General features: G+C 40.7%; 2 protein-coding genes across 4 annotated transcripts; one reads left to right on the top strand and one right to left on the bottom strand.

Annotated features, from left to right (window-relative positions):
• Positions 1-2,883: 2,883 nt before the first annotated feature.
• BORCS7 (BLOC-1 related complex subunit 7) lies at positions 2,884-13,163 on the bottom strand. Of its 3 annotated transcripts, XR_011144147.1 has the most exons (6): positions 12,801-13,149; positions 5,794-5,856; positions 5,653-5,696; positions 4,501-4,521; positions 3,495-3,705; positions 2,884-3,162 (listed from the first exon to the last, which is right to left on the bottom strand). XR_011144147.1 is itself a non-coding variant. In XM_068961468.1 (5 exons), exons 1-5 carry the CDS (start codon positions 12,936-12,938, stop codon positions 3,654-3,656), a joined length of 318 nt encoding a protein of 105 aa, XP_068817569.1. In that variant the 5' UTR covers positions 12,939-13,149; the 3' UTR covers positions 2,884-3,653. The 3 variants fall into 3 exon arrangements, 2 of the variants coding, with proteins under 2 accessions (XP_068817569.1, XP_068817570.1); XM_068961468.1 differs by having other exon boundaries at positions 2,884-3,705; XM_068961469.1 differs by lacking the exons at positions 2,884-3,162; positions 3,495-3,705 and adding an exon at positions 11,658-11,730 and having other exon boundaries at positions 4,506-4,521; positions 12,801-13,163.
• Positions 13,164-15,162: 1,999 nt separating this feature from the next.
• Positions 15,163-15,990, top strand: LOC138070213 (thymidylate synthase). Its single transcript, XM_068961362.1, has one exon. It carries the CDS (start codon positions 15,163-15,165, stop codon positions 15,988-15,990), a length of 828 nt encoding a protein of 275 aa, XP_068817463.1.
• Positions 15,991-17,611: the final 1,621 nt, after the last annotated feature.

The following is a 17,611-nucleotide window of genomic DNA, read 5'->3' as shown; positions in this document are numbered from 1 at the left end:
ATGTATTTTGCAGCTGTTATATCAACTTTGTAATTCTGGAATTATTTTCGCAACTCTTCTAAATATTTCTCTATTTGATTTTTCAGAGATTTTATTAGGATTTTTGCATCTATATTCATAAATAAGTATCTCCTAAATACCTATATGTTATCTCAATTTTTTTTTTTTATGAAATTACATTTACTTCAGCAAAGGAACTGGGTATCTTGCTATCATTTTCTATACTTTGGGAGCATACGGAAATGATTTGTTCTTTGATACTCTGGAAAAGTCTCAGGATAGCCATTACAAACAGATGTCATTTTAACTGGTTATTTTTGACAAGTTATGGATTATTTCTCATAACCAGATGGGACATACTCTTTTTTAAATGTCGGTTTTATAATACTATGTCTTTGTAATGAACCAGACATTTTGATACTAATAATTAAATTTTCAGCATCAAACTGATTTGTTGTTGTTCAGTCACTAAGTTGTGTCTGACTCTTTGCAACCCCATGGACTGCAATGCACCAGGCTTCCCTGTCCTTCACTTTCTCCCAGAGTTTGCTCAAACTCATGTCCATTGAGTCGGTGAGGCTATCCAACCATCTCATCCTCTTTGTCCCTTTTCCTCCTGCCCTCAATCATTTCCAGCATCAGGGTCTTTTCCAATGAATCAGCTTTTTGCATCAGGTGGCCAAAGTACTGGAGCTTCAGCTGAGGGTTGATTTCCTTTAGGATTGACTGGTTAGATCTCCTTGCAGTCCAAGGGCGTCTCAAGAGTCTTCTCCAGCACTGCAATTAGAAAGCATCAGTTCTTTGGTGCTCAGCCTTCTTTATGGTCCAACTCTCACATCCACACATGACTACTGGAAAACCCATACCTTAGTCTATACAGAATCAAACTGATAATTCTTTTCAAATCTAATTGACTTATATATCTCCTGTTCAATTACAAATTTACTAATTTATACTTTTATGATTGAGCTGACACTTAACCAGTTTAATCTGTAAGAACTAATTAATGGTTTCATATATTTTTCTAACTTTTGTAACACATGCTTGGTTTTCTTATTCTATTTTGATTTCTTTTGCTCTCTTTCTAAATTCTAACCACAAACCCCTTGGGTTGCGGCGGGGGGGACATTTATTTCTACTTTATCCCTAATATAGAGGCCTTCCCTGTCCTTCACTTTCTCCCGGAATTTGTTCAAACTCATGTCCATTGAGTCGGTATGACTTTAAAATATGACTTTTTTCTTTTATAGTACTGCTGGGGTGTCACCACATAAATTTACTTGCATAAAATTTGAATTTTCATTATTTTGAAATTATCCTCCAACATATCCTCTATAACCCAGATGTTATTTTAAAGAAATATCTTGTCTCCATTTGGTTGATCGCCATTTAATTCTACATAACCTGTCTATTTCTATAAGAAACAAGCTATTAAATTATGTATATATTTCTGCCTATTCTCATATTTGCCTACTTTTCTTTCATGTATTTTGGCATTATGTTCTTTGTTGGAGAAGACTCTTAAGAGTGCCTTGGACTGCAAGGAGATCAAACCAGTCAATCCTAAAGGAAATCAATCCTGAATATTCACTAGAAGGATTGATGCTGAAGCTCCAATACTTTGGCCACCTGATGCAAAGAGCTGATTCATTAGAAAAGACTCTGATGCTGAGAAAGATTGAAGGCAGGAGGAGAAGGGGATGACTGAGTCAGAGATGGTTGCATGGCATCACTGACTCAATGGACATGAGTTTGAGCAAGCCCTGGGAGATGGTGAAGGACAGGGAAACCTGGTGTGCTGAAGTCCATGGGGTCACAAAGAGTCCAACATGACTGAGTGACTGAACAACAACAAAAAACTAGGGTTTCATTATTTAATGTAAATTTCATCTTTAATTTTAATTGTGAAAATTAAGTTGTAAAATTTATTTTATCAGATACAACATGAACAATAGCATGTATGTGTTCAGTCGCTAAGTTGTGTCCCGCTCTTTGAGACCCCATGGACTATAACCTGCCTGTCTCCTCTGTCCATGGGATTTCCCAGGCAAGAATACGGGAATAAGTGCTATTTCCTCCACCAGGCGATCTTCCCCATCCAGGGATCCAACCTGCGTCTCCTGCATTGGCAGGCAGATTCTTTACCACTTGAGCCACCTGGGAAGCCTAAGCAATTACTGCTTCTTTAATATTTGTTCCAGCATATGTTAATTTTTTTCATCTTAAATATTTCTTTGCTTTGTGTATATTTGGATGGTTAAACTTTGTTTTGTTTTCTAAACTGGTGACTTAAAAAAAAAATCAGTCCTTGGATTTTCTAACAAGATAATTCTACTATATGATAACAATTTTGTCTCTTCATTACTAATACATTTAATTTTAATTTCTGCACCAGGTGTGGCTTCCAGTGAAATGCTAAATAGAAACTGATAGTAACATGCTCAGATAATATTTCAGATGTTTTACTCATAATATGACAATTGATGTAAGTTTGCAACCATTCTTTTTAAGGTAAATTGAGCCTGTTTACATTTAATAATTGTAATAAGTGTTTATAGAATGAATACATAAGTGAATTCCTTCATACCTATTTTTTTACTTTAAGTTAATATGCATATATATAAAATGAGGAATATATATATAATCTAACATTAGTCAACTTGATGATAGAGAATATGAATTAAACTGGACTCACATTTGCTTTTCTTCTTTCAGTAAAAACACGATTTTCTTATGTCAGCTTTCTCCCAATACTTTAGTGAATTAAGAACAGAGCTAAACCAGGTTGGAGTCCGATTTTAAATTCAAACAAAGCATAGACATTCAGACTTGAGAACAAAGGCAATGACATTTAATAAGATAAATTCAGTGAACATGGGTATACATCTACAAACATAAGGTTTTCTACATGGCACAACGTTATACTGCAATCCTGGTAATTTAGCTGAGTTCTTACTTGGCAATAATGTCATACAAGTGAATTTGCTGACGACTAGCAAAATTACAAAATGAACCCAAGGCCACTTAATCAAGAGTCACAACAACAAAGAAACCCTAGGAATGAAGGTCAAGGCAGGAGGTTGCAGCTGGCCAGATATGATACCATTTGCCTAATTTTCATGAAGGAATTTGCTCCAACAAATAAGTATCTCTTCTTAGTTACTAGAAAAGAAAACAACCGGTATTACCTAATCATCATTCTGTGACCATGAAATTAAAATATTTCCTAAAAGTATGATTAAAAGAAAAAAAGTCTTTAAAAAATATTAATCCTTCTTATAAATTCACAGTAGAATCTCTAAGTCTGAATTTAAAACACTACTCAGTATTTACTTAAGAAACACATTTAGACAACATGGCTTTTGACATATTAAAATTCTGTGGGAAAAACTAAGACATCTTTTAATTTTGCTTTAATATCAAACTAACAGAACAACTTAAAAATTCATTGAAAGCCTACGTTGGTTTAAGAAGTGCTTCTAAAATTTATTCACCTAATTTCCTTTCAGGAGAAACTGTGCATCATCACAGATCTTTTCTAACTTAACTTTTGGAGAAGAAAATGGAAAATCAAACCCAGAGCACATGGTTATGTAAGATACTTCCTCTTCAGGGTCAGGCAAAGAAGTGCTTTTGCCCTCTTCTAACTCGTTCTATTTCAATAGATGATTCAACTGGTCCTGTAGATTTGAAGACTGCTCAACACTATAAATTAGGATAGAGAAAAAAGTTTATCTACAATGGGCATCTTGTCATCATAGCAACTCCTCTATCATATTTTCTTTTGGCTTTAAATATGGGGGCTATTAATGGGGTCAGATTCGTGACTGGGTGCAGAGACAGGGGTATATTTCTCTACATTCTTTGTAACGGTTTACTATCCCTGAAAGTACAATATCATATGTTCTCCCTAGAAAAATGGAGAACTAGATACTGAAAAAAAAAAAAAATCAACCGATGTGAAAAAAAAAAAGACATTTCATTGGGCAAATGATTTGCACAGAGTATTTGCACAAAACATATATGCATAGTTCTGTTGAAGCTAAATCAAAAATTTATATTGGTCCACTGGCGGGGGGACCAGACATGTTCAAAATATGAAGAGAAGATCTGTAAAGCCAATTATTATAAAAAAATATGGCAAGGGACTGATTTATTCCACTTAAAAAAAGTACACACATACAAACATACAAGTCTGTTCAATGACTGCAGCACATTTACTCTACTTAACAAATATTACCAGTGTAAAAAGTTGTCTACTCCTTAAGGTAGGTTCTCTACACCCTATAACTTTTAGAAAGCCTGTGCTAGAAGTGAATTGACTTACTGCATGCCTTTGAAATATTCTTTATATTTTCAGTGAGCTATCCTAGAACCTAAATCAATTTAAGGGTCTATGTCAACCAGAGTTTTATACTCATCCTAGGCCCAGCAGTGTAATTCCCCCCAGCTTGCTACAGTTAGTTGGCCCCCTACTCCTCTACCTTTGGGGTTACTTACTTCTTCTGAATAGCTTCTTGCCTAAATCAGAAAAGGAAAGAGGAAAATAAACATAAGAAAATGTAGCAACCTAGAAGAAGTTCTCTATGATCAGATATATACATAGGAAGGACACATTTTCAGCTTGTCACATTTTCTATTTCTGTCCATCCTATCCTAAGATTGTGCTACTGAATCCCTCTTTACTATCTGAGCGCAGAGTTGCTGAAAAGATGGACTTTATACCTAAAGATGTAATAATACTCTATCAGATTGAGGGATGTGGTCCAACCGACTATAAGGATGGCTCAACTTCAGTTTGGGTACGTGGAGCTGAAGGGTCACATACCTGATAGGTATATACCCCCAAAATGAATGTTTTAGCTATTTAAATATCAAGAGTTAAATTCCCAGGCAGATATTTCTAATAGGTACATAAGTGTAATATCAACTGCATAAAATAAAAAGCAAAATGAAGTAAGATGAAAAGTTAATTAAATTGTAATTTTTTCCAAAACTATAATGGAGAAGGGAGTCTCTATATTTCAGAATCTGCTGGATGATTTATAGGTAGTTAGGGCTCATGCCAATCCACTCCAGTATTCTTGCCTGGAGAATCCCATGGACAGAGGAGCCTGGAGGGCTACAGTCCATAGCATTGCAAAGAGTCAGACACGACTGAGGTGACACAATTGAAGCAACTTAGCACGCACATGGGAATGTAAGATAAAGGTCAATGATGCACTCCATTCCCCAGGGAAGGTACAGCCACTCTGGGAAAGCCCTCAGGCACAGACAGTTGACAAATACCACTTAAGCGTCCACCAAGTGGCAAGGGCTATGCATGTGTGTGGTCCTGGATGGGTCCTGGCCTTATGTGGTTTGCAGTCTCTCCTTCTAAGAAGCCCTCAAAATATGAGCGAGGTTCACAAAGGTGATTCCCACTCTGATCGCACCCTGTACACCAACTTCTTCTGCAGTCTCAGGCATCTATTCCAGAGGGAACATATCCTTGACTAACCCCCTCCCGACCCCACTCCCACCACCCTCCTGACACTTTACTCCTGGTTCCCGCCTTCGGGAAAATAAGCAAAAGCACAAAGGTCACAAGAAGCAGCCTGCAGAGAGTGACTGTGTAGCAAGTACAGCAGGCACTGGAGAGTGCATACTCACTGGTACTGAAGATGAGTTGTTATTATTGCCATTTTTCTTAAACTCTGCATTAAAAAAAGAGAGAGAAATAGAGCATTCCACTTCCCTGAAGCCACACAAACTGCACATAAAACTCAAATCATAAGAGAAATTGTTTCTTACATCTTCTGAGTGTAAAATGGCATCTTCCTGGAGTACCATGTTTCGAGCTGCCTGACCTAGCAGCTGGAAGACAAAAATAAAATGGTAAAAATCAAAATTTCCAAACTTCCTGTAATCTTCTCTCTGCAGCTGTTCTCCCAGGGCCCTCTCTCCTCCCCCTACTCTGCCACCGCATACAAATACAAACCCTCCGAATGTAAAGGAGGAAAATTTCCCATTTGTTCATGTTGAAAATCCGTTTCATTGTCACTATGGCAGTGCTTGCATGGGCTCGACATCTGTTCCAAAGGCCATTGCCTGAGAAATCAAGTCCCCCAGAATGCTGAGCTTATTCATCAAGTGAGGAGAGGAAAAGTCTGCGCAAACAAACTTTGGCTCCACAAGCCCAGTGAGAACCTAACTTCTGACTCTCTAAGGCAAATTTGAGATTTGGAGTTGTTTGTGGGGAGGGAGAGGGCAAGAGTTAGGATTGGGCTTTAAAGGACAAAGGGATGTAGCTGTTTAGAAATGGAATGAGAAACATAGATATAGAGGGTGGGGAGGGGAGGAGGGTGCTCAGGAAAGACCTGGAAAGAAGTTTGGGATTCAAACTTGGAAAGCACCATGTGAAGAGTGGTCAGATGGAGCTGGGGAAGAGAAAAGAAAGGAGGAAGGGGGCAGGGGATTTTGATGAATTCACTGATAGCTGCGCCCTGCGGCGGAGAAAGAGAAAGAGAGAGAGGCTGAGTGAGCTCTGTTTCAGCTGGGTGGCCTGTGATCAGCAGATCTGACTCTGCGCTGAACAGCAAGAAGAGATGAACAGAGGTGTTCCACTTCCTGAGGCACCCTGTTACTGGCAGACATGAAGACCAGCCATGAAAGGGAGCTCCTGTTACGTGTGTCTACCAATCTTCCCTGTTCCCCTGGGTCAGATGACTTCAAATTAACAAGAAACCAGCACTGATCCAGCCTCCCGACTTCTTTCCCTATTGCAACTTTTTCTTTTTAACTTCAAAAGTTAGTAACATTTTACGTGCTTCTAAAGGCAAAGCAATAAAATAAGACCTTCAATCCAGCCTCTTCCTCTCCTGGTATCTCTCCTCTATGCATACATATTTTTAAGTTAGTTTTTGGTTTATCTTTCCATTGTTCCTTTATAAAACAATGGACATGTGTGTATATTTTGCCCATCTTACATAAAATGCACCCTACCATATGCACTCTTCCACATCATGCTATGTTCCCTAGATAATATATACTGAGATAGACCTACAGCAATAAATATTGAATCTCCACCTGTTCTTTTTGGGCTGCCGAGCACTCCACTGTACAGATGTCTCATAAGATTATTTAACCAGTCTTCTACTAAAGACTTTGGGGCTGTTTCCAGTCTTTTGCTATTATAAGTAGTGCTAAAAAAAATACCTTACATATCTTTTTGTATCTTTTTGCCGGCATCTCTGGATAGACTCAGAATCTTGATTGTGATTGCTGGATCAGAGGGTTTTAATTTTGCTACATATTGCCAAATCACCCTCCCTGTTAAGATTATACCATTTTGCATTCCCACCAAGTAGGAGAGTTCCTATTTCCTCCCTGTGGCCACTTTTAAATGGCAAACTCCAAACTCCTACAGACAAGGGATGGTGACCAACAAATTGAAGATTCCGAGGGATGGTGACCAACAAATTGAAGATTCTAATAGTATCTTCCTCATTCATTCAACAAATATTTATTAAGTACTTATAAGCCAGTAAGAGACATAGCAGCCGTGCTTTCAGGGCTCACAAACTGGGATTAGAGAAGACAAAAGTCCTATGATACCTTGTGGTAGGTGCTGAGGGGATGCATTAGATACCAGGGGAGCTTGGGGGCAGTGGTGACTAACCCACTACAGGGCAGGCACTCAGGGAAGGCTTCCTAAACAAAGTGACTTTTTTTAAAATTCCTGATTTCATTATTTATGTATCGTTCTTGGCTGTGCTGGATCTTTGTTGCTACAGGTGACTTTCTCTGGTTGCAGCGAGCGAGGGCTACTCTCTAGTTGCGGTGTGTGGGCTTCTCACTGTGGTGGCTTCTCCTGTTGCAGAGCACAGGCTCTAGGCGTGCAGTCTTCAGTAGCTGCATCTCCCAGGCTCTAGCTCAGGCTCAATAGTTGTAGCCACAGGCTTAGTTGCTCCGTGGCATGTGGGATTTTCCTGGATAAGAGATCGAACCCATGTCTCCTGCATTGGCAGGTGGATTCTTTACTACTGAGCCACCAGGGAAGCCCAAAGAAGTGACTTCTAAGCTGAGACCTAAAGGCTGGTGCTTGGAATTCAGAAGTATAATGCTACAAAAAAGTGGCATGATTAGATTGACTGTTTTAGCATGTGGTGAGCAAGATGGATTAGATGGGGCAGTGCGGGGGATGGAAGGAGCAGGCCTGAAGGCAGAGATTGGTTAGGAGAATATAGCAGTATTCTAGGAAAGTAATGAGAGTGACCTGAACCACAGAACTGACAGTTTAAAAAGGCAGGGTGAGGGGCTTGAGAGTTATTCAGAAGATAGACCTGATGGGACTTGTGATGGCCTGGAATGCCGCGGCTGTAGGCATGCAGGACCAGGGCCTTTTCTATGATGGCAGACATAATCATTGACATTGATGTATTTATTTGCTTACATAAACCAGCCACGCACATAACATATTACCTAAGATTTCCAGTTTCAGTTTCTTTAAAGTGGAACAACATCTGAAACTCACCTGTAAAACAATCTGAGTATAGAATCTTTGTACATGTCTATGAACTTTTCCCCAGGCTTGCTCATACTTATTGCAACACCAGTTTGTCTTATATTCACACAAAACAGCTTTGTTGAGACTGATGAAGAGGGAAGCAATGCTCTGTGGGCTAAGAAGGACTGAAAATCAGTAATACTCCCATAACCTCAGGGCCTAGTAAAGAAAATGGCAAAAATATGCATAAGTAACTATGTTGGTGGTTTAGTCACTAAGTTGTATCTGACTCTTGCAAGTCCATGCATGGTAGCCTGCCAGGCTCCTCTGTCCATGGGATTTCCCAGGCAAGAATGCTGGAGTGGGTTGCCATTTCTTTCTCCAGAGGATATTCCCAACCCAGGAATCAAACACGGGTCTCCTTTATTGCAGGCAGATTCTTGACCAACTGTGCTATGAGGGAAGTCCTAAGTAACTATAGAAAAATGCAATATGGTACATGATAAGTGTCATGTAAGAGATCTAGTAAAAAGACAAGGTTGGTATGTGTGCATGCATGTGTGTGTGCTAAGTCGCTTCAGTCATGTCCAACTCTTTGAGACCCTGTGGACTATAGCCTGCCAGGCTCCTCTGTCCGTGGGATTCTCCAGGCAAGAATACTGGAGTGGGGTGCCATGCCCTCCTCCAGGGAATCTTCTCAAGCCAGGGATCGAATCCTCCTTATGTCTCTCATTATGTCACCTGCATTGGCAGACAGGTTCTTTACAACTAGAACCACCTGGGAAGCCCAAAGTCAGCATAGATGAACTTATTTGCAAAGCAAATAGAGACACAGACGAAGATACCAAGGGAGGAAGGTGGAGATAGGATGAATTGGGAGACTGGGATTGGCATATATACACCACTATGTATAAAACAGATAACAAATGAGAACTGACTGTATAAAACAGAAACATTTACTCAGTGATCAGTGGTGACTTAAATGGAAGGAAATCCAAGGAAGAGGGGATATATGTATACATACGGCTGATTCATTTTTGCTGTACAGTAGAAACTAATACACCACCATAAAGCAACTATATTCCAATTTAAAACTAAATAAATAAAATATTAACCAATTTTTAAAATAAAGACAAAGTTCCACTTGAGAAGTGTATCAACTCTGTCCCAGACAACTGGGCTGGTTTCAGCTTAACTCAATTCATACCACTTACTGAGCACCCTGTCTAAATCTACTACAGAAGAAACTCTTGTGAAAAATACATGAGGAGCTGGAACGGGAAGCAGCAAGCCATGTCAGGGCAGTCAACAGTGGTACCGTGGTTTTTTGACCATTTAATCCAGCTAGGGGCCACAAGAAGTGGCATCCAAGAGTGTGGGTTTAGAACCAGTCTGCCTAGGTTTGAACCTTAGTACTACCCCTTCCCAGCTACTGCATGAACTTGGACAAGTGAAACTCCTCTCTGTAAGAAAAGCACTTCCTTTATCAGTGATTATGAAGATGTATGAATTAAGCTACATAAAACACACACATAGAAAAAAAACAAATAACAGAAAAAGAACCTAAAAAATCATGAAAAGGAGAAATAGATATGTCTACCACTAAAACCAACTGTGCAACCAAGGTAAAAGATGAAGCACAGTAACTTTCATAATTCTTATTTGGTAAAAGGCGACACAGCAATTCTTTAAAACAGGTAAATTTTCCTCTGATGCCTGAGGGAGTGCTCAGTTGTGTCTGGCTCTTTGCGATCCTGTGGACTGTAGCCTGTCAGGATCCTTGGTCCATGGGCTCTTCCAGGTAAGAATATTGGAGTGGGCTGCCATATTCTTCTCCAGGGGATCTTCCTAACCCAAAGGATTGAACTCATAGCTCCTGCACTAACAGGCAGATTCTTCACCACTGAATCACCTGGGAAGCCCTCTGGATCCTAAAATGAGTGTACCACGTGGAACTTCATACAAAGCATATCTGGGAGCACCAGATCAATTACTTCAACAATAGTGTTACGGTAAACGCATTTTTATACAGTTGTCTCTTATAGCCACTATCAACAGAAACTAAGGACATAAGGTAAAAGCTAATTTTGTAAAGATAATTCTACCAGACCCTAAACTAATACTTTGAATATTCATATATGAAGGTGAAGACTTGCAGACATATCATGCTTGCTAAAGGAACTACATAACTTAATGGAATAATGATGAAATATGAGGAAAAGAAGAGTGGGGGAGAGAGAGTTGTTATTACTATAAAACTAAGTCAAAAATCAAATATACTTGTTGAAAATGAGTAGCTAAGATACACTGCTATTGGATTAATTATGAGCCAGACAATGGTCTACAGGAGAAATTATAGAAACTTAAAGACTCCGTAAAAAGCCTCTTGATGAAAGTGAAAGAAGAGAGTGAAAAAGTTGGTTTAAAGCTCAACATTCAGAAAACGAAGATCATGGGAAATAGATGGGCAAACAGTGGAAACAGTGTCAGACTTTATTTTTGGGGGCTCCAAAATCACTGCAGATTGTGATTGCAGCCGTGAAATTAAAAGACGCTTACTCCTTGGAAGAAAAGTTATGACCAACCTAGACAGCATATTCAAAAGCAGAGACCTTACTTTGCCGACTAAGGTCTGTCTAGTCAAGGTTATGGTTTTTCCAGTGGTCATGTATGGATGTGAGAGTTGGACTGTGAAGAAGGCTGAGCGCTGAAGAATTGATGCTTTTGAACTGTGGTGTTGGAGAAGACTCTTGAGAGTCCCTTGGACTGCAAGCAGATCCAACCAGTCCATTCTGAAGGAGATCAGCCCTGGGATTTCTTTGGAAGGAATGATGCTAAAGCTGAAACTCCAATACTTTGGCCACCTCATGCAAAGAGTTGACTCATTGGAAAAGACTCTGATGCTGGGAGGGATTGGGGTCAGGAGGAGAAGGGGACGACAGAGGATGAGATGGCTGGATGGCATCACTGACTCGATGGACATGAGTTTGAGTGAACTCCGGGAATTGGTGATGGACAGGGAGGCCTGGTGTGCTGCAACTCATGGGGTCGCAAAGAGTCAGACACAACTGAGCAACTGAACTGAACTGAAAGACTCTGTCCCCAGATTATTCTGCATGCATATTTAAGATATCTTCCATTTTAAAAAATCCAAACCTGGACATCTTACATGATACACCATGTGCATGGTTGGTCTCTGTAACAAAACGATGGACGTGTTTTCCTTTCTCCTGGGTAAAAACCTAGAAGTCGAAAAGTTGGGTCATTAGACCTATTTTGTTTGTCCAATCACCTCCCATATGGGCATCTGGATTGCTTCCAATTCGGTGCTATTTTGGATAAATGTCTGTGAACACATACAAGTCTTTGTGTGGACATATAGTTTCATTTCACTTGGTTGAATTCTCAGGGTACAATGGATAAGTCTCTTTTAGGAGAAAGCGTACACATATAAAGCTTGCTGGTGTGAAAAGCCATCAAACAATCCCATTCATGGAACTAGCCAGAGGATGATGAGAGGAAAATCACGGCAAAGGAGAAAGCTAACAGAAAACAAAAAACTTGACCAGAAAGACAAGTCAGAAAAGAATGAATCTGTGGACACACGATATAGAAGAGTCTTGAAGGGGGCTTCCCTGGTGGTCCAGTGGTTAAGAATCCGCCTTGCAATGCAGGGGAGGCCAGTTGGATCCCTGGTGGGGGAGGATCCCACATGCTGCAGGGAAACTAGGTCCCTACGCCACAACTACTGAGCCCACGCGCCCTAGAGCCTGTGCTCCACAACAGGAGAGGCCACCGTAATGAGAAGCCCGCGAACAACAAAGGGAGAGAGGCCCCCCTCACTCGTCCCAACTAGAGAAAGCCCCCAGTGCAGCAAGGAAGACAGCGCAGAAATAAAGTCTGAAAGGAATCTGGGATCTTGACGGCAAAACCACGCGAAATTTTGGGGCCAAAAGGGACAGATATTCACTAAAGACAACTCTGAGAAACAAATGAGGAACTCGATAGGATCACTATCTCATCCGTCTCCGAGCGCAATGTATGCTTTAAAGCACCAATTCTTATCCTTTGGTTTCTTCCCCACCCCATTCCCCTCTGCTCCCTCCTCGGCTCGAAGAACCAGTAGTCCTGTCCAGAGACATACCCCAGACTTCAAAGCACGCCCTCCGCGAACAAGCTCTCCTCTCTTCTCCGCTAGTTCACGGACTACAATTCCCATGATGCAATGCGGCCACCCCACCTCCTTCCACACAGACAAGGAAGAAAAGAGATTCCCAGGGTGCTAGGCCCGGAGAGGTCACTCCTAGCTTACCTCGGAGCTCCGGGAGCCCTTCAGAACCTGCTTGGTTAGAGCGATCACGTCAGTACCGCAGGTGTTCACCTTTTCCGTCAGAAGCCCCTTCACGGACTGACCAAATCGCGCTTGCGAATCTGGGGTCCCGGTCGCCATCACTTCGGCCAGTGAACACCTCCCCAAAGGCAATGGCGAGTCGCCCGGGCCAAAAGATGTGCAAAGCGGAAGGAAAGGAGGCGGTGTCTTTTTTTCCTACCGTGGGAAAAGGAAGGGACGCATGCGCCTAGCGGAGGTTGCGCTTTGCCCACTTTAATTTAAAATACTCAGTTGATATCCTGAAGAAGACGCGGCTCAGGGAAACATCAACGAAGAGGATGGAGAACAATTTCAGTAAACCTATGGTTTAAAGTCAAAGTGTGATGGATTACAGTCCCAGTTCTGCCGGTTAGTTGTGTGACTGCAGATTCTTCAGCGTTTGCATCTTGTGTTCCTCATCTGTAAAATAAAAATAATAAAATTAAATCTCCCAAGCGTTCGGAGAATTAAGATCATTCAATTCAGTTTTAACAAACATTTCGTGAACGAAACACCAAACACTGTTGGACTGAGGATAGAAAAATGAAATGCAGTCCTTGTCTCCAGTAAACTCCCAGGCTGAGGAGACAAGTAAACAAACAGAAAATCCAGGAGGAAAAAGCCAACAGAAAAAAACTGGCTAAGTTCACAAAACAGACAATTATAAAGGTAAATAAGATAGCCAATAGGTATGAAAAATGCTTAACCTCTCTAGTAATGTTCAGTGATAAATGACCCCTTTGTCCTATTAAAGCAAACTGATTATCACCTTGAAAAGAATTAATATCTGAAGTGTTTCGTGTAGCTGTTTCTTTTCAGGCCAATGCACCAGAGAGAGGTAATGGTACATTGGCAAATTTTGTTTAAAATCACCTATACCGAATATCAACATTACTTTATCTTCCAAGTGTCTATATTCAAATGTCTCTGATTCTTTCATTTAATTCTTGTTCTTAATCAACATTATTAAGGTATAATTTATGTTCAAGTAACTACATTCTTTTGAAGTGTACAATTTGGGGATTTCTCTGGTGATTCAGTGGTTAAGACTCTGAACTTCCAATACAGGTGGTGCAGGTTGATTCCTGGTCAGTGGACAAAGGTCCCACAGGCCACACAGCATGGCCCCCTCCCAATTTTTTTAATGTACAATTTGATGAGTGTGATGGATGTGTACACCTGTGAATTACTACAACTATTATGATATAGAACATTTTCATTGCTCCCACAAGTATCCAAGTGCCCCTTTGTAGTCCATCTATCCCTCACTCTAGGCCACAACAAATCTGCTTTCTAGTACTATAGGTTCGTTTGGGTTTCTAGAATTTTATATAAATAGAATCATACAGGAAATACTTTTTTTGGCTTCTTTCTCTCAGCATAACAATTTTGAGAGTTATTCACTTAGTTGTGTGTATCGCTAGTCTGTTCCTTTTTTTACTGCTGAGATATAGTATTGATAGATCTATTTTGTTGATCCACTCACCTGTTAATGGACATTTTGGCTGTTTCCTTTTGGGGGTTATGATGACTACAGTTGCTATAAACATTCACATACAAGTTTTTATGTGAGTTTATTTTCATTTTTCTTGGGTAATATCTGGGAATGAAATGGTTGGGTCATATGGTAAGTCTTCAACTTTTCAAAAAACTGCCAAACCATTTTCCAAAGTTATTTACCACTGCCTTCCCAACAGCAGTGCAGGAGACTCCAGTTGCTTCACACCCATAAACTTAGGAAAAGATCAGTTGTTCTAGAGCCATGGTAACAAGTAGCCACCTTATTAACTTGTGTAACTGGCCACTGACAGCTGGCTTCTATCATCTCTCTCTCCCAGTGTTCATGCCCTGTGTAATCCTCCTCTCTTACTTGTGGGCAGGACATGTGACCTCCAAACAATCGTATATGCGTAGGTGATGGGAGATATGTGATTACATGTATGAGATTATGGGATTGCATTACATAAGATTGTAAGGCTCATCTTGCTGGAGTCTCTCCCTCTCGAGCTGTGAGGAAGTAAGTGGTCATTGGAGAACTCCATGCAGCAAAGAACTGTAAGTATCATCTAGTGCCTAAGGGCTGAGCTCCAGCTGACAGTCAGCAAAAAAAGGAGGCTCTCAGTCAAACAACCGAAAGGAACTGAATAGTACTATCAACCAGGCAGGTAGAGAAGCAGATCCTTCCCCTGTCAAGCCTCTAGATGAGAACCTGGCCACAACCTTGACTGCAGCATTCTAAGACCCTGCATGGCCCAGAAAAGCTGTCCTTGGATTCCTGACCCACAGACATGATAAGGTAATAAACATGTGTTGTGGCTGCGGCTTCCGGAAGGATGACCGCACCGGCACTGGCACCCTGTCGGTGTTCGGGATGCAGGCGCGGTACAACCTGAGAGATGAATTTCCTCTGCTGACAACCAAACGTGTTTTCTGGAAAGGTGTTTTGGAGGAGTTGCTGTGGTTTATCAAGGGATCCACCAACGCTAAGGAACTGTCTTCCAAGGGAGTGAAAATTTGGGATGCCAACGGGTCCCGAGACTTCTTGGATGGCTTGGGCTTCTCCAACAGAGCTGAAGGGGATTTGGGCCCGGTTTATGGCTTCCAGTGGAGGCATTTTGGGGCTGAATACAAAGATATGGATTCAGATTATTCAGGTCAAGGAGTAGATCAACTGCAAAAAGTGATCGACACAATCAAAACCAACCCTAACGACAGAAGAATCATCCTGTGTGCTTGGAATCCAAAAGATCTCCCTCTCATGGCCCTCCCCCCATGCCATGCCCTCTGCCAGTTCTACGTGGTGAATGGGGATCTGTCCTGCCAGTTGTACCAACGGTCGGGAGACATGGGCCTGGGTGTGCCCCTCAATATTGCCAGCTACACCCTGCTCACCTACATGATCGCACACATCACGGACCTGAAGCCAGGTGACTTCGTACACACTCTGGGAGATGCACACATTTACCTGAATCACATCGAGCCGCTGAAGACTCAGCTTCAGCGAGAACCAAGGCCTTTCCCCAAGCTCAAAATCCTTCTAAAAGTTGAGACAATCGATGACTTCAAGGCTGAAGACTTTCAGATTGAAGGCTACAATCCTCACCCGACTATTAAAATGGAAATGGCTGTCTAGAGTGCTTTTAAAGGCGTTGTTTGAAGGATATTTACACCCAGGTAAAAGTTCATTTGGCTGTAAAGGCGAAGGATCTAGGTCAAAACCTGTTAGTGATCTGTTGGTTATTATCCATTAACTTTTAAGAATGTTGCCACTGGCAAATAAGAGCTGTGTTGTTCTCTTAGTAGTAAAAGGCCTTGGGTTTGGGTGACTCGCTGAGGGTGTCTGTACATGTAGTGATTTTGAATAAAGACAGGAAAGAGAATTTATATTAATTCAAATTTCATAGTGTTTTTAGGAAAATGGTCAGTGCATTTCAAGAATTATATAGAACTATTTCCCCATATCTGAGCAAGCTGGGTAACACCCATCAGTCATGTTAATGCCTAGTGTGGTTATGAATGTTTAAAGTTTTATATCTTGCCACAATAAATGTTCTACATTCATGTTTTTAAATAAATAAATAAATAAATAAACATGTGTTGTTTTAAGCCACTATGTATGTGGTAATATTGTTATGCAGCAATAGAAAACTAATAGAAAATCATCAGAACTTGTCTGAAATATGTTCAATGACAGCTTACCTCAGTGGATCCTTTTTGCAAACCAGGATATCAGAATCTGTCCATTGTCCTCTGTTCAAGTTCACTGAGTCTTTTGTCTGCTTAAATCTCCTTTGAATCCCTCTAATGAATTTTTAATTTCAATTATATTTTTTAGCTCCAGAATTTCTTTTTGGTTCTTTCTAAGTTTTCTGTCTCATTATTGATATTTCCATTTTGTTCACACATGTTTTCTTGACTTTTTCCATATCTCCCTTTAGTCCTTTGGGCATCCTCACGGCAGTTACTGTGAAGTCTTTATCTACTATATCAGACATTAGGTCTTTCTCAGGGATAGTTTCTATTGATTTGTTTTATCCCTTTGAGTGCACCATACTTTGCTTAGTATGCCTTGTGATTTTTTTAGTGAACACTGGACTTTTGAGTTTAATAATGTGATAACTCTGGAAATCAGAGTGCAAAGTGAAAGAAGGCAGTCATAAAAGACCAGACAGTATATGATCCCATTTATACAAAATGTCTAGAACAGGCAAAACCATGGAGACAGAAAGAATGTCGATCAGTGGTTGCCTAGGGCTGGGCAGGGGGTTGGTGGAAAATAGGAAGTGACTGTAGTGGGAGTGGGGTTTCTTTTTGGGGGGGTGATGAAAAGATTTTAAAATTGGATTCTAAAAAAAATAAAAATAAAATTGGATTCTGTGATGGTTACTTGAAGCCCTTAAACTGTACATGTGTGTGAACTTTACGTATGTAATTTTTAACTCAATAAAGCTGTTTAAAAAAACAAACAAAAAAAAGTCACTCATCAGATCTTGACTGGGTATTTCCTTTTCGCCTAAAGTGAAAAGTGAAAGTTGCTCAGTCATGTCCAACTCTTTGTGACCCCATGGACTATTCAGTCCATGGAATTCTCCAGGCCAGAATACTGGAGTGGGCAGCCTTTCCCTTCTCCAGAGGATCTTCCCAACCCAGGGATTGAACCCAGGTCTCCCGCACTGCAGGTGGATTCTTTGCCACCTGAGCCACAAGGGAATCCCTAACTGTAATGGATGTAATGAAGGCCTAGAAACATGTAG

Source organism: Capricornis sumatraensis, chromosome 23, assembly GCF_032405125.1.
Source record: "Capricornis sumatraensis isolate serow.1 chromosome 23, serow.2, whole genome shotgun sequence".
NCBI lineage: Eukaryota > Metazoa > Chordata > Mammalia > Artiodactyla > Bovidae > Capricornis > Capricornis sumatraensis.
The sequence above is the reverse complement of the archived record's forward strand: the minus strand, read 5'-3'. Positions and strand labels throughout refer to the sequence as shown.

Coding starts and splice junctions, on each gene's coding strand:
- LOC138070213 (XM_068961362.1), top strand. CDS start 15,163: ATGTGTTGTGGCTGCGGCTTCCGGAAGGATGACCGCACCGGCACTGGC.
- BORCS7 (XM_068961468.1), bottom strand. CDS start 12,938: ATGGCGACCGGGACCCCAGATTCGCAAGCGCGATTTGGTCAGTCCGTG. Junction 4,522..5,652: donor ACAACTCATCTTCAGTACCA/GTGAGTATGCAC, acceptor TTTCTGATTTAG/GCAAGAAGCTATTCAGAAGA. Junction 3,706..4,500: donor CAAGAAGCTATTCAGAAGAA/GTAAGTAACCCC, acceptor CCTAATTTATAG/TGTTGAGCAGTCTTCAAATC.